Source organism: Procambarus clarkii, chromosome 50, assembly GCF_040958095.1.
Source record: "Procambarus clarkii isolate CNS0578487 chromosome 50, FALCON_Pclarkii_2.0, whole genome shotgun sequence".
Classification (NCBI taxonomy): Eukaryota; Metazoa; Arthropoda; class Malacostraca; order Decapoda; family Cambaridae; genus Procambarus; species Procambarus clarkii.
Window position 1 is genome coordinate 4,555,803 of NC_091199.1, and position 15,352 is coordinate 4,571,154.

Consider the following 15,352-nt stretch of genomic DNA (forward strand, 5'->3'; position numbering starts at 1 on the left):
CCTGTGAGTGTATATTGGTCTACCTTTGAGTGTAAATTGGTCTACCTGTGAGTGTGTATTGGTCTACCTGTGAGTGTGTATTGGTCTACCTGTGAGTGTGTATTGGTCTACCTGTGAGTGTATATTGGTTTACCTGTGAGTATATATTGGTCTACCTGTGAGTGTATATTGGTCTACCTGTGAGTGTATATTGGTCTACCTGTGAGTGTATATTGTTCTACCTGTGAGTGTATATTGGTCTACCTGTGAGTGTATATTGGTTTACCTGTGAGTATATATTGGTCTACCTGTGAGTGTATATTGGTCTACCTGTGAGTGTATATTGGTCTACCTGTGAGTGTATATTGGTCTACCTGTGAGTGTATATTGTTCTACCTGTGAGTGTATATTGGTCTACCTGTGAGTGTAAATTGGTTTACCTGTGAGTGTGTATTGGTCTACCTTTGAGTGTAAATTGGTCTACCTGTGAGTATTGTGACGATAATCTCTTTCAAGAGAGATTGAGCCTGCTCTTCCCTACACATTTACGTCATTCAAGTACAAGATACTATATTGAAGATACGTCCACCAGTATCGCCAAACGTTTTGCCCAGGAAGCAAAGCGTACCTTGCACCACCAGACACACCGGCTACCGCCCGCCGTCAAACCAGCAAACTACTTATTCTCCGCCTGCCTGTTGCTGATTGGCTGGTGTGTCGCCGCACCTGCACTCACGCCACCACAGGAGTCGACGTCTGGGCCAGCAGCACGCCGTCTCCTCAGAATATCCCTGTGCTCCTTGGAGTTGACATCTCTCTATAGTAGACAAAGCCCTGGCTGTCGTGTGCTAAGGGAGGTGGCAGCTTGAAGCCAGTATTCTCAGCACCTCACCTCACTGATTTATTTTACTTGCTCTTACTTGTCTTAGAGTAACCTTTTCACTGCCAGTAATTATTCATGTTGTTTTGTTTGTTGACTTGTTTTGAATTTTACGAGATTGTCTTTATTCATATCTTGTTTTCTAGAGTAATTAAAATTTCATTGTTTATACTTTGTGTTTTGTGTCTTCCCATTACCTTACCACAGACGAAAGGACAAACTTCTCTTTTTTTTTTTTGTTATGTGACGAGTCCCTGCCCCCAGCTTTTGAAACAGCCGAACACCAACGCTTTACCGTCACAGTATATATTAGTCTACCTGTGAGTGTATATTGATCTACCTGTGAGTGTATATTGGTCTACCTGTGAGTGTATATTGGTCTACCTGTGAGTGTGTATATTAGTCTACCTGTGAGTGTATATTGATCTACCTGTGAGTATATATTGGTCTACCTGTGAGTGTGTATATTGGTCTACCTGTGAGTATATATTGATCTACCTGTGAGTGTATATTGGTCTACCTGTGAGTGTGTATATTGGTCTACCTGTGAGTGTGTATATTAGTCTACCTGTGAGTGTATATTGATCTACCTGTGAGTGTATATTGATCTACCTGTGAGTGTATATTGGTCTACCTGTGAGTGTGTATATTGGTCTACCTGTGAGTGTGTATATTAGTCTACCTGTGAGTGTATATTGATCTACCTGTGAGTATATATTGGTCTACCTGTGAGTGTGTATATTGGTCTACCTGTGAGTGTGTATATTGGTCTACCTGTGAGTATATATTGGTTTACCTGTGAGTGTGTATATTGGTCTACCTGTGAGTGTGTATATTGGTCTACCTGTGAGTATATATTGGTCTACCTGTGAGTGTGTATATTGGTCTACCTGTGAGTGTGTATATTGGTCTACCTGTGAGTGTGTATATTGGTCTACCTGTGAGTGTGTATATTGGTCTACCTGTGAGTGTATATTGGTCTACCTGTGAGTGTATATTGGTCTACCTGTGAGTGTGTATTGATCTACCTGTGAGTGTGTATTGATCTACCTGTGAGTGTGTATTGGGTCTACCTGTGAGTATATATTGGTCTACCTGGGAGTGTATATTGGTCTACCTGTGAGTGTATATTGGTCTACCTGGGAGTGTATATTGGTCTACCTGGGAGTGTATATTGGTCTACCTGTGAGTGTGTATTGGTCTACCTGTGAGTATATATTGATCTACCTGTGAGTGTGTATTGGTCTACCTGTGAGTATATATTGGTCTACCTGGGAGTGTATATTGGTCTACCTGTGAGTGTATATTGATCTACCTGTGAGTATATATTGGTCTACCTGTGAGTATATATTGGTCTACCTGGGAGTGTATATTGGTCTACCTGTGAGTATATATTGGTCTACCTGTGAGTATATATTGGTCTACCTGTGAGTATATATTGGTCTACCTGGGAGTGTATATTGGTCTACCTGTGAGTGTATATTGGTCTACCTGTGAGTATATATTGGTCTACCTGGGAGTGTATATTGGTCTACCTGTGAGTATATATTGATCTACCTGTGAGTATATATTGGTCTACCTGTGAGTATATATTGGTCTACCTGTGAGTGTATATTGATCTACCTGTGAGTGTGTATTGGTCTACCTGTGAGTGTATATTGGTCTACCTGTGAGTGTATATTGGTCTACCTGTGAGTATATATTGGTCTACCTGGGAGTGTATATTGGTCTACCTGTGAGTGTATATTGGTCTACCTGTGAGTGTGTATTGGTCTACCTGTGAGTATATATTGGTCTACCTGGGAGTGTATATTGGTCTACCTGTGAGTGTATATTGGTCTACCTGTGAGTGTATATTAGCTTACCTTGAGTATTAGCATCAATAACACCTGTTTGAAATACGGATTACGACCCAAATGACATGTATTCTGTATTTTTCCTGCTGGTATATTAAGGTCCAACAGAGGTCTGAGTATTGCCTCGCTGGCGTATATTATCCTTGAGAATACACCCTAGGCTGCTTGACTTGCAGGTCAATATCCTCGACTCTGAAGCCCGGTGTATGCCGCCCCCCTGAAGCCCTGTGTATGATGGAGGCTTTCACTGCCATCTTCTGTATTGCCTGAGGGTGCTATACACAGTTGTGTGTGAGGGGGGGGGGGGGGGTGATATACACAGTTGTGAGTGAGGGGGGGTGATATACACAGTTGTGAGTGAGGGGGTGATATACACAGTTGTGAGTGAGGGGATGATATACACAGTTGTGAGTGAGGGGGGTGATATACACAGTTGTGAGTGAGGGGGTGATATACACAGTTGTGTGTGAGGGGGTGATATACACAGTTGTGAGTGAGGGGATGATATACACAGTTGTGAGTGAGGGGGGTGATATACACAGTTGTGTGTGAGGGGGGGTGATATACACAGTTGTGAGTGAGGGGGTGATATACACAGTTGTGTATGAGGGGGTGATATACACAGTTGTGTATGAGGGGGGGTGATATACACAGTTGTGTATGAGGGGGGGTGATATACACAGTTGTGTATGAGGGGGGGTGATATACACAGTTGTGAGTGAGGGGGTGATATACACAGTTGTGAGTGAGGGGGGAGATATACACAGTTGTGAGTGAGGGGGGGTGATATACACAGTTGTGTATGAGGGGGGTGATATACACAGTTGTGTATGAGGGGGGGTGATATACACAGTTGTGTATGAGGGGGGGTGATATACACAGTTGTGAGTGAGGGGGGTGATATACACAGTTGTGTATGAGGGGGGGTGATATACACAGTTGTGAGTGAGGGGGAGATATAAACAGTTGTGAGTGAGGGGGTGATATACACAGTTGTGAGTGAGGGGGAGATATACACAGTTGTGAGTGAGGGGGTGATATACACAGTTGTGAGTGAGGGGGGGTGATATACACAGTTGTGAGTGAGGGGGAGATATACACAGTTGTGAGTGAGGGGGAGATATACACAGTTGTGAGTGAGGGGGGGTGATATACACAGTTGTGAGTGAGGGGGGAGATATACACAGTTGTGAGTGAGGGGGGGTGATATACACAGTTGTGAGTGAGGGGGGTGATATACACAGTTGTGAGTGAGGGGGTGATATACACAGTTGTGAGTGAGGGGGAGATATACACAGTTGTGAGTGAGGGGGTGATATACACAGTTGTGAGTGAGGGGGGGGGTGATATACACAGTTGTGAGTGAGTGAGGGGGGAGATATACACAGTTGTGAGTGAGGGGGTGATATACACAGTTGTGAGTGAGGGGGGTGATATACACAGTTGTGAGTGAGGGGGTGATATACACAGTTGTGAGTGAGGGGGGGTGATATACACAGTTGTGAGTGAGGGGGGAGATATACACAGTTGTGAGTGAGGGGGTGATATACACAGTTGTGAGTGAGGGGGGAGATATACACAGTTGTGAGTGAGGGGGAGATATACACAGTTGTGAGTGAGGGGGTGATATACACAGTTGTGAGTGAGGGGGTGATATACACAGTTGTGAGTGAGGGGGTGATATACACAGTTGTGAGTGAGGGGGGAGATATACACAGTTGTGAGTGAGGGGGTGATATACACAGTTGTGAGTGAGGGGGGGTGATATACACAGTTGTGAGTGAGGGGGTGATATACACAGTTGTGAGTGAGGGGGTGATATACACAGTTGTGAGTGAGGGGGGGTGATATACACAGTTGTGAGTGAGGGGGGTGATATACACAGTTGTGAGTGAGGGGGTGATATACACAGTTGTGAGTGAGGGGGTGATATACACAGTTGTGAGTGAGGGGGGGTGATATACACAGTTGTGAGTGAGGGGGTGATATACACAGTTGTGTGTGAGGGGGGGGTGATATACACAGTTGTGAGTGAGGGGGGTGATATACACAGTTGTGAGTGAGGGGGAGATATACACAGTTGTGAGTGAGGGGGAGATATACACAGTTGTGAGTGAGGGGGTGATATACACAGTTGTGAGTGAGGGGGTGATATACACAGTTGTGAGTGAGGGGGTGAGGAGATATACACAGTTGTGAGTGAGGGGGTGAGGAGATATACACAGTTGTGAGTGAGGGGGTGAGGAGATATACACAGTTGTGAGTGAGGGGGGAGATATACACAGTTGTGAGTGAGGGGGTGATATACACAGTTGTGAGTGAGGGGGGGTGATATACACAGTTGTGAGTGAGGGGGGTGATATACACAGTTGTGAGTGAGGGGGTGATATACACAGTTGTGAGTGAGGGGGGAGATATACACAGTTGTGAGTGAGGGGGTGATATACACCGTTGTGAGTGAGGGGGGGTGATTTACACAGTTGTGAGTGAGGGGGGGTGATATACACAGTTGTGAGTGAGGGGGGTGATATACACAGTTGTGAGTGAGGGGGTGATATACACAGTTGTGAGTGAGGGGGTGATATACACAGTTGTGAGTGAGGGGGGGTGATATACACAGTTGTGAGTGAGGGGGGGTGATATACACAGTTGTGAGTGAGGGGGTGATATACACAGTTGTGAGTGAGGGGGTGATATACACAGTTGTGAGTGAGTGAGGGGGTGATATACACAGTTGTGAGTGAGGGGGGTGATATACACAGTTGTGAGTGAGGGGGTGATATACACAGTTGTGAGTGAGGGGGAGATATACACAGTTGTGAGTGAGGGGGGGTGATATACACAGTTGTGAGTGAGGGGGGTGATATACACAGTTGTGAGTGAGGGGGTGAGGAGATATACACAGTTGTGAGTGAGGGGGGAGATATACACAGTTGTGAGTGAGGGGGGAGATATACACAGTTGTGAGTGAGGGGATGATATACACAGTTGTGAGTGAGGGGGTGATATACACAGTTGTGAGTGAGGGGGAGATATACACAGTTGTGAGTGAGTGAGGGGGTGATATACACAGTTGTGAGTGAGGGGGAGATATACACAGTTGTGAGTGAGGGGGTGATATACACAGTTGTGAGTGAGGGGGTGATATACACAGTTGTGAGTGAGGGGGGAGATATACACAGTTGTGAGTGAGGGGGTGATATACTCAGTTGTGAGTGAGGGGGGGGTGATATACACAGTTGTGAGTGAGGGGGTGATATACACAGTTGTGAGTGAGGGGGGGATATACACAGTTGTGAGTGAGGGGGTGATATACACAGTTGTGAGTGAGGGGGGAGATATACACAGTTGTGAGTGAGGGGGTGATATACACAGTTGTGAGTGAGGGGGGAGATATACACAGTTGTGAGTGAGGGGGTGATATACACAGTTGTGAGTGAGGGGGGAGATATACACAGTTGTGAGTGAGGGGGTGATATACACAGTTGTGAGTGAGGGGGGGTGATATACACAGTTGTGAGTGAGGGGGGAGATAAACACAGTTGTGAGTGAGGGGGTGATATACACAGTTGTGAGTGAGGGGGTGATATACACAGTTGTGAGTGAGGGGGAGATATACACAGTTGTGAGTGAGGGGGGGTGATATACACAGTTGTGAGTGAGGGGGGAGATAAACACAGTTGTGAGTGAGTGAGGGGGTGATATACACAGTTGTGAGTGTATATCTCATAAATCCCGGGTTGTATTAAATAACACAAAATGTATTTGCTTGATGTAGGACCGAATGATAACATACGCAGCTGGTGTTACCAGCGACGGATACAACGGTGTCACATACTGAAAATATTTACCTAATAACATAAACAGTTTAGGAAAGACATGATCCGCAAGAATATTACATGTCCCGACCCTCAGTACCATGCCAGGTGTCGTTCCGGTCTGTGAGTAGACAAGTAATTTAGTGGCCTCTAGAGCTCTGGTGGTGGGTAGGGCAGATCTCTGGTGGTGGGTGGGGCAGATCTCTGGTGGTGGGTGAGGCAGATCTCTGGCGGTGGGTGAGGCAGATCTCTGGTGGTGGGTGAGGCAGGTCTCTGGTGGTGGGTGAGGCAGATCTCTGGTGGTGGGTGGGGCAGATCTCTGGTGGTGGGAGGGGCAGATCTCTGGTGGTGGGTGAGGCAGATCTCTGGCGGTGGGTGGGGCAGATCTCTGGTGGTGGGTGGGGCAGATCTCTGGCGGTGGGTGAGGCTGTTCTCTGGTGGTGGGTGAGGCAGATCTCTGGTGGTGGGTGGGGCAGATCTCTGGTGGTGGGTGGGGCAGATCTCTGGTGGTGGGTGAGGCAGATCTCTGGCGGTGGGTGGGGCAGATCTCTGGTGGTGGGTGGGGCAGATCTCTGGTGGTGGGTGGGGCAGATCTCTTGTGGTGGGTGGGACAGATCTCTGGTGGTGGGTGGGGCAGATCTCTGGTGGTGGGTGGGGCAGATCTCTGGCGGTGGGTGAAGCAGATCTCTGGTGGTGGGTGGGGCAGATCTCTGGCGGTGGGTGGGGCAGATCTCTGGTGGTGGGTGCGGCAGATGTCTGGTGGTGGGTGGGGCAGATCTCTGGTGGTGGGTGAGGCAGATCTCTGGTGGTGGGTGAGGCAGATCTCTGGTGGTGGGTGAGGCAGATCTCTGGTGGTGGGTGGGGCAGATCTCTGGCGGTGGGTGGGGCAGATCTCTGGTGGTGGGTGGGGCAGATCTCTGGCGGTGGGTGGGGCAGATCTCTGGTGGTGGGTGCGGCAGATGTCTGGTGGTGGGTGGGGCAGATCTCTGGTGGTGGGTGAGGCAGATCTCTGGTGGTGGGTGGGGCAGATCTCTGGTGGTGGGTGGGGCAGATCTCTGGTGGTGGGTGGGGCAGATCTCTGGTGGTGGGTGGGGCAGATCTCTGGTGGTGGGTGCGGCAGATGTCTGGTGGTGGGTGGGGCAGATCTCTGGTGGTGGGTGGGGCAGATCTCTGGTGGTGGGTGGGGCAGATCTCTGGCGGTGGGTGAGGCAGATCTCTGGTGGTGGGTGTGGCAGATCTCTGGTGGTGGGTGAGGCAGATCTCTGGCGGTGGGTGGGGCAGATCTCTGGCGGTGGGTGGGGCAGATCTCTGGCGGTGGGTGAGGCAGATCTCTGGTGGTGGGTGAGGCAGATCTCTGGCGGTGGGTGGGGCAGATCTCTGGTGGTGGGTGGGGCAGATCTCTGGCGGTGGGTGCGGCAGATGTCTGGTGGTGGGTGGGGCAGATCTCTGGTGGTGGGAGGGCAGATCTCTGGTGGTGGGTGGGGCAGATCTCTGGTGGTGGGTGCGGCAGATCTCTGGTGGTGGGTGGGACAGATCTCTGGCTGTGGGTGCGGCAGATCTCTGGCGGTGGGTGGGGCAGATCTCTAGCGGTGGGTGAGGCAGATCTCTGGTAGTGGGTGAGGCAGATCTCTGGTAGTGGGTGAGGCAAATCTCTGGTGGTGCGTGAGGCAGATCTCTGGTGGTGGGTGCGGCAGATCTCTGGTGGTAGGTGTGGCTGATCACTGGCGGTGGGTGCGGCAGATGTCTGGTGGTGGGTGGGGCAGATCTCTGGTGGTGGGTGGGGCAGATCTCTGGTGGTGGGTGGGGCAGATCTCTGGCGGTGGGTGAGGCAGATCTCTGGTGGTGGGTGTGGCAGATCTCTGGTGGTGGGTGGGGCAGATCTCTGGCGGTGGGTGGGGCAGATCTCTGGCGGTGGGTGGGGCAGATCTCTGGCGGTGGGTGAGGCAGATCTCTGGTGGTGGGTGAGGCAGATCTCTGGCGGTGGGTGGGGCAGATCTCTGGTGGTGGGTGGGGCAGATCTCTGGCGGTGGGTGCGGCAGATGTCTGGTGGTGGGTGGGGCAGATCTCTGGTGGTGGGAGGGCAGATCTCTGGTGGTGGGTGGGGCAGATCTCTGGTGGTGGGTGCGGCAGATCTCTGGTGGTGGGTGGGACAGATCTCTGGCTGTGGGTGCGGCAGATCTCTGGCGGTGGGTGGGGCAGATCTCTAGCGGTGGGTGAGGCAGATCTCTGGTAGTGGGTGAGGCAGATCTCTGGTAGTGGGTGAGGCAAATCTCTGGTGGTGCGTGAGGCAGATCTCTGGTGGTGGGTGCGGCAGATCTCTGGTGGTAGGTGTGGCTGATCACTGGCGGTGGGTGCGGCAGATCTCTGGTGGTGGTTGCAGCAGATCTCTGGCTATGTGTGCGGCAGATCTCTGGTGGGGGGTATGGCAGATCTCTGGCGGTGGGTGAGGCAGATTTCTGGCTGTGGGTGTGGCAGATCTCTGGATGTGGGTGTGGCAGATCTCTGGCTGTAGGTGCGGCAGATTTCTTGTGGTGGGTGTGGCAGATCTCTGGCTGTGGGTGCGGCAGATCTCTGGCGGTGTGTGCCACAGATCTCTGGTGGTGGGTGTCGCAGATCTCTGGCGGTGGGTGTGGCAGATCTCTGGCGGTGGGTGTGGCAGATCTCTGGCGGTGGGTGTGGCAGATCTCTGGCGGTGGGTGTGGCAGATCTCTGGCGGTGGGTGTGGCAGATCTCTGGCGGTGGGTGTGGCAGATCTCTGGCGGTGGGTGTGGCAGATCTCTGGTGGTGGGTGCGGCAGATCTCTGGTGGTGGGTGCGGCAGATCTCTGGTGGTGGGTGCGGCAGATCTCTGGTGTCGGGTGAGGCAGATCTCTGGCGGTGGGTGAGGCAGATCTCTGGTGGTGGGTGAGGCAGATCTCTGGCGGTGGGTGAGGCAGATCTCTGGTGGTGGGTGCGGCAGATCTCTGGTGGTGGGTGAGGCAGATCTCTGGTGGTGGGTGAGGCAGATCTCTGGTGGTGGGTGAGGCAGATTTCTGGTGGTGGGTGCGGCAGATCTCTGGTGTCGGGTGAGGCAGATCTCTGGCGGTGGGTGAGGCAGATCTCTGGTGGTGGGTGAGGCAGATCTCTGGCGGTGGGTGGGGCAGATCTCTGGTGGCGGGTGAGGCAGATCTCTGGTGGTGGGTGGAGCAGATCTCAGGTGGTGGGTGGGGCAGATCTCTGGTGGCGGGTGAGGCAGATCTCTGGTGGTGGGTGGGGCAGATCTCTGGCGGTGAGTGAGACAGATCTCTGGTGGTGGGTGCGGCAGATCTCTGGTGGTGGGTGCGGCAGATCTCTGGTGGTGGGTGCAGCCTCCCCCCACACACTAACGGGGGGGGGGGGCGCCCCACAATAACACCAGACTATAAGCATTGCTTGAGCCACTTTCCAAGAAAATATTGGAATGTGTTGTCATTATCTCTGTTGATAAAACAAGGGTTCCTGTCCCCCATTCTCTTCCCCCTGAGATCTATAATATTACCGCAGTGGCCGGGGGAGACCTGATATCCAATAAATATCTTGCAATCGAGGTCAATGATATCAATCTCATTAACAACCTTCGCAAAAATCTTGTTGAGCGACTTGAATCTCTCCAAATTCTCTCGGGCAAAGGATTTAGCATTAACAAAATATGGTTCGGGGCATTTACTTTGCCTTTATGTGTTCTGTTGTTGACTATTATATTTCACGCCTTGCTACAAGGCTTACATGTAGTACAAAGTGCTGCCATGCCCATCATCCTGACCCAGAGTAGTTAACGTGAGAGAGGAACCAACACCACCTTCTAGTTATGAGAGAATAACTCTACTTAATGTTAAGTTTTGTGCCAAAATTGTGAAAATAATGGTCCCTCCAGCTCTATTTAAATTGAGATCGATGCTAAACAGCTGTGACTGTTCACTCCATCCTCCACAAGAGCTCCTTACTGTGTGTGGCTCAGTTGGTTTGGCTTGGCTTGGCTTGGCTTGGGGAGTTCTTCTACTCCCCAAGCCCGGCCCACAGGCCCACATATCCACCACAGCCTGGTTGGTCCGGCACTCCTTGAAGAAAACTATCTAGTTTCCTCTTGAAGATGTCCACGGTTGTTCCGGCAATATTTCTTATGCTCGCTGGGAGGGTGTTGAACAACCGCGGACCTCTGATGTTTAGTGTTTCAGAGCTGATTCAGAGGTACCCATGGCACCTCTGCTCTTCACTGGTTCTATTCTGCATTTTTTTTCCATATCGTTCACTCCAGTACGTTGTTATTTTACTGTGCAGATTTGGGGCTTGTCCCTCCAGTATTTTCCACGTGTATATTATTTGGTATCTCTCTCGTCTCCTTTCTACTGAGTACATTTGGAGAGCTTTGAGACGATCCCAAAAATTTAGGTGTTTTATCGCGTCTATGCGTGCCGTATATGTTCTCTGTATTCCCTCAATTTCAGCAATCTCTCCTGCTCTGAAGGGGGAAGTGAGTACTGAGCAGTACTCAAGACGGGACAACACAAGTGACTTGAAGAGTACAATCATTGTGATGGGATCCCTGGATTTGAAAGTTCTCGTAATCCATCCGATCATTTTCCCGGCTGACGCAATATTTGCTTGGTTATGCTCCCTAAACGTTAGGTCGTCGGACATCATTATTCCCAAATCCTTGACATGCTGCTTTCCTACTATGGGAAGATTTGATTGTGTTTTGTTTCCTGTATTTTGCACTTCACTGTCCTGTGTGACAGTGAATACGATTTACACTAAGAACTTAATGATTCAGATTAGGCAAAATTGCATCTTTTCTCGGTAAAGATGTTAATAATAATGTCTGTCTGTGTGTTCGGTTGACAGGTGTCGTTCGGATCGGTGTCGCCGGCGCTGAGCGACAGGTCGTCGTACCCTCGCTTCATCCGCACAGTAGCGCCGGACTCGTCACACAACGCTGCCAGACTGGCCTTCCTCACCCACCACGCCTGGACCACTGTCGCCACCATTTCTGAGAACCACGACATGTACACTCTGGTGAGTACACTGTACACTCTGGTGAGTACACTCTCTGTACACTCTGGTGAGTACTCTCTGTACACTCTGGTGAGTACACTCTCTGTACACTCTGGTGAGTACTCTCTGTACACTCTGGTGAGTACTCTCTGTACACTCTGGTGAGTACTCTCTGTACACTCTGGTGAGTACTCTCTGTACACTCGTGAGTACACTCTCTGTACACTGGTGAGTACTCTCTGTACACTCGTGAGTACACTCTCTGTACACTCTGGTGAGTACTCTCTGTACACTCTGGTGAGTACACTCTGGTGAGTACACTCTCTTTACACTCTGGTGAGTACTCTCTCTGTACACTCTGGTGAGTACACTCTCTGTACACTCTGGTGAGTACTCTCTGTACACTCTGGTGAGTACTCTCTGTACACTCTGGTGAGTACACTCTCTTTACACTCTGGTGAGTACACTCTCTGTACACTCTGGTGAGTACACTCTCTGTACACTCTTGTGAGTACACTGTACACTCTGGTGAGTACACTCTCTGTACACTCTGGTGAGTACACTTTCTGTACACTCTGGTGAGTACACTCTGGTGAGTACACTCTGTACACTCTGGTGAGTACACTCTCTGTACACTCTGGTGAGTACACTCTGTACACTCTGGTGAGTACACTGTGGTGAGTACACTCTCTGTACACTCTCGTGAGTACACTCTGTACACTCTCGTGAGTACACTGTACACTCTGGTGAGTACACTCTGTAAACTGTGGTGAGTACACTCTCTGTACACTGTGGTGAGTACACTCTCTGTACACTGTGGTGAGTACACTCTCTATACACTCTGGTGAGTATACACTCACCAGGTGGAGGCTGACTCCATACACAGTTTACAATGTAGATATGATAGAGCCCAGTAGGCTCAGGAACCTGTACACCTGTTGATTGACAGTTGAGAGGCGGGACCAAAGAGCCAGAGCTCAACCCCCGCAAGCACAACTACGTGAGTATATATATATATATATATATATATATATATATATATATATATATATATATATATATATATATATATATATATATATATATATATATATATATATATATATATATATATATATATTATATTATATTTATAATATATGCAACTGAAAACTCCATACCCCAGAAGGATTCGAACCCAGATGGTCAGGAGCTCAATGCACCACATGTTCTTCTGTTCTTCACTCTCCTCTCGTGTTCTTCACTCTCCTCTCGTGTTCTTCACTCTCCTCTCGTGTTCTTCACTCTCCCCTCGTGTTCTTCACTCTCCTCTCGTGTTCTTCACTCTCCCCTCGTGTTCTTCACTCTCCCCTCGTGTTCTTCACTCTCCCCTCGTGTTCTTCACTCTCCCCTCGTGTTCTTCACTCTCCCCCTCGTGTTCTTCACTCTCCCCTCGTGTTCTTCACTCTTCCCTCGTGTTCTTCACTCTCCCCTCGTGTTCTTCACTCTCCCCCTCGTGTTCTTCACTCTCCCCTCGTGTTCTTCACTCTCGCCTCGTGTTCTTCACTCTCCCCCTCGTGTTCTTCACTCTCCCCCTCGTGTTCTTCACTCTCCCCCCGTGTTCTTCACTCTCCCCCCGTGTTCTTTACTCTCCCCTCGTGTTCTTCACTCTCCCCCTCGTGTTCTTCACTCTCCCCTCGTGTTCTTCACTCTCCCCTCGTGTTCTTCACTCTCCCCTCGTGTTCTTCACTCTCCCCCCGTGTTCTTCACTCTCCCCCTCGTGTTCTTCACTCTCCCCTCGTGTTCTTCACTCTCCCCTCGTGTTCTTCACTCTCCCCTCGTGTTCTTCACTCTCCCCTCGTGTTCTTCACTCTCCCCTCGTGTTCTTCACTCTCCCCTCGTGTTCTTCACTCTCCCCCTCGTGTTCTTCACTCTCCCCTCATGTTGCTCAGAGTAAGGTCTGTACTACGGGTCAAAAACGCGTTCACTAATCTCTTTATTTTTCAATGTTGTTTTCCCCGTATGCACGTTATATATGCATTACATCCATATATACATACATACATCATTTATAACTTAGAGGTAACTTAGAGTGAAGATTCCAGTCATAGGGCCCGCCAGACGGTACCTGGAAGAGTACCCCCCAGACGGTACCTGGAAGAGGTACACATCTACACTGAGAGGTGTACCAGGTGTGTACCCTGTGTCTTGCTAGGTACACGCTAAGAGTGCAGGAATTATCAGGGGGGGAAAGCGCCAAGCCATTACGACTATATACCACTTGGAAGCCTATTTAAGACCTTAGTTATATTGGGGCCTAAAGTATTCTTGTAAAGTCTTGACCTGATTACCCAAGGAGGCGGCAGACAAGTTTGTCCCAGTCCAAAAGGAAAACAGAGAAATGAAGATGAGAAACCCATGGTTTAATCTGAGATGTAGGCTAGCTAAGCAGCAACGTAAAAGGGCATGGAGAAACTATAGGAATAACAGGACACTGGAGAGCAGAGAAAGATACCAGAATGCCAGGAATGAATATGTCAGGATGAGAAGAGAGGCAGAAAGACAATACGAAAATGACATCGCAAGCAAGGCAAAGACTCAGCCTAACTTGCTGCATAGCCACATTAGGAGAAAAAAAACAGTAAAGGAACAGGTTATGAAATTAAGGATAGGGGCAGAAGGATTCACTACAAACGACAAAGAAGTGTGCGAGGAACTGAATAAGAAATTCCAGGAGGTCTTCGCATTAGAGCAAGAAATTCCAGAGATAAGAGAGGGAATAGATAGCCTGGAACCACTGGAAGAGTTTGAGATTACCAGTGGGGATGTAAGGAAGATTTTGCTAGAGTTGGATGTGACAAAGGCTATAGGCCCAGATGGAATCTCACAATGGATACTAAAGGAAGGAACAGAAGAACTGTGCCTGCCACTCTCCATTGTGTATAACAAATCACTGGTAACAGGAGAACTGCCAAAAATTTGGAAGACGGCAAACGTAGTCCCGATATACAAGAAAGGGGATAGACAGGAAGCACTGAACTACAGGCCAGTGTCCCTAACCTGCATACCATGCAAGCTGATGGAGAAAATTGTGCGAAAAAAGCTTGTAGAACATCTGGAGTGAAAGAACTTTGTAACACAGCATCAACATGGGTTCAGGGATGGCAGGTCCTGCCTCACAGGATTAATTGAATTCTACGACCAGGCAACAAAAATTAGACAAGAAAGAGAGGGGGTGGGCAGATTGCATATTTTTGGATTACCAGAAAGCCTTTGACACAGTACCACACAAGAGGCTAGTGAAAAAGCTGAAGATGCAGGCTGGAGTGAAAGGGAAGGTACTCCATTGAATAAGGGAGTACCTAAGCAACAGAAGACAACGAGTCAGTGTGAGGGGTGAGGTCTCAGATTGGCGAGACGTTACGAGTGGAGTCCCGCAGGGGTCAGTTCTTGGACCAATACTGTTTCTGATATATGTAAATGATCTCCCAGAGGGTATAGACTCGTTTCTCTCATTGTTTGCTGATGTTGCAAAAAATTATGAGGAGTATTAAAGCAGAGGAAGATAGTAGGAGGCTACAAGATGACCCAGACTGAATGAATGGTCCAGCAAATAGCTACTTAAGTTCAACCGGAGTAAATGTAAAGTAATGAAACTAGGCGGTGGAAACAGGAGGCCAGACACAGGATACAGAATAGGAGATGAAGTACTTAATGAAATGGACAGAGAAAGATCTAGGAGTTGATATCACACCAAACCTGTCTCCTGAAGCCCACATAAAAAGAATAACATCTGCTGCATATGCGAGGCTGGCTAACATCAGAACTGCC

General features: G+C 49.3%; 1 protein-coding gene across 1 annotated transcript in view; it reads left to right on the forward strand.

Moving 5' to 3' along the window:
• LOC123772757 (uncharacterized) overlaps positions 1-15,352 on the forward strand; it is a gene marked incomplete in the record, with an annotated part of 455,577 nt that overhangs the window by 139,398 nt on the left and 300,827 nt on the right. Inside the window, 1 exon segment of the mRNA XM_069303388.1 lies at positions 11,393-11,563. Within this exon segment, the coding sequence (XP_069159489.1) occupies positions 11,393-11,563 (171 nt within the window).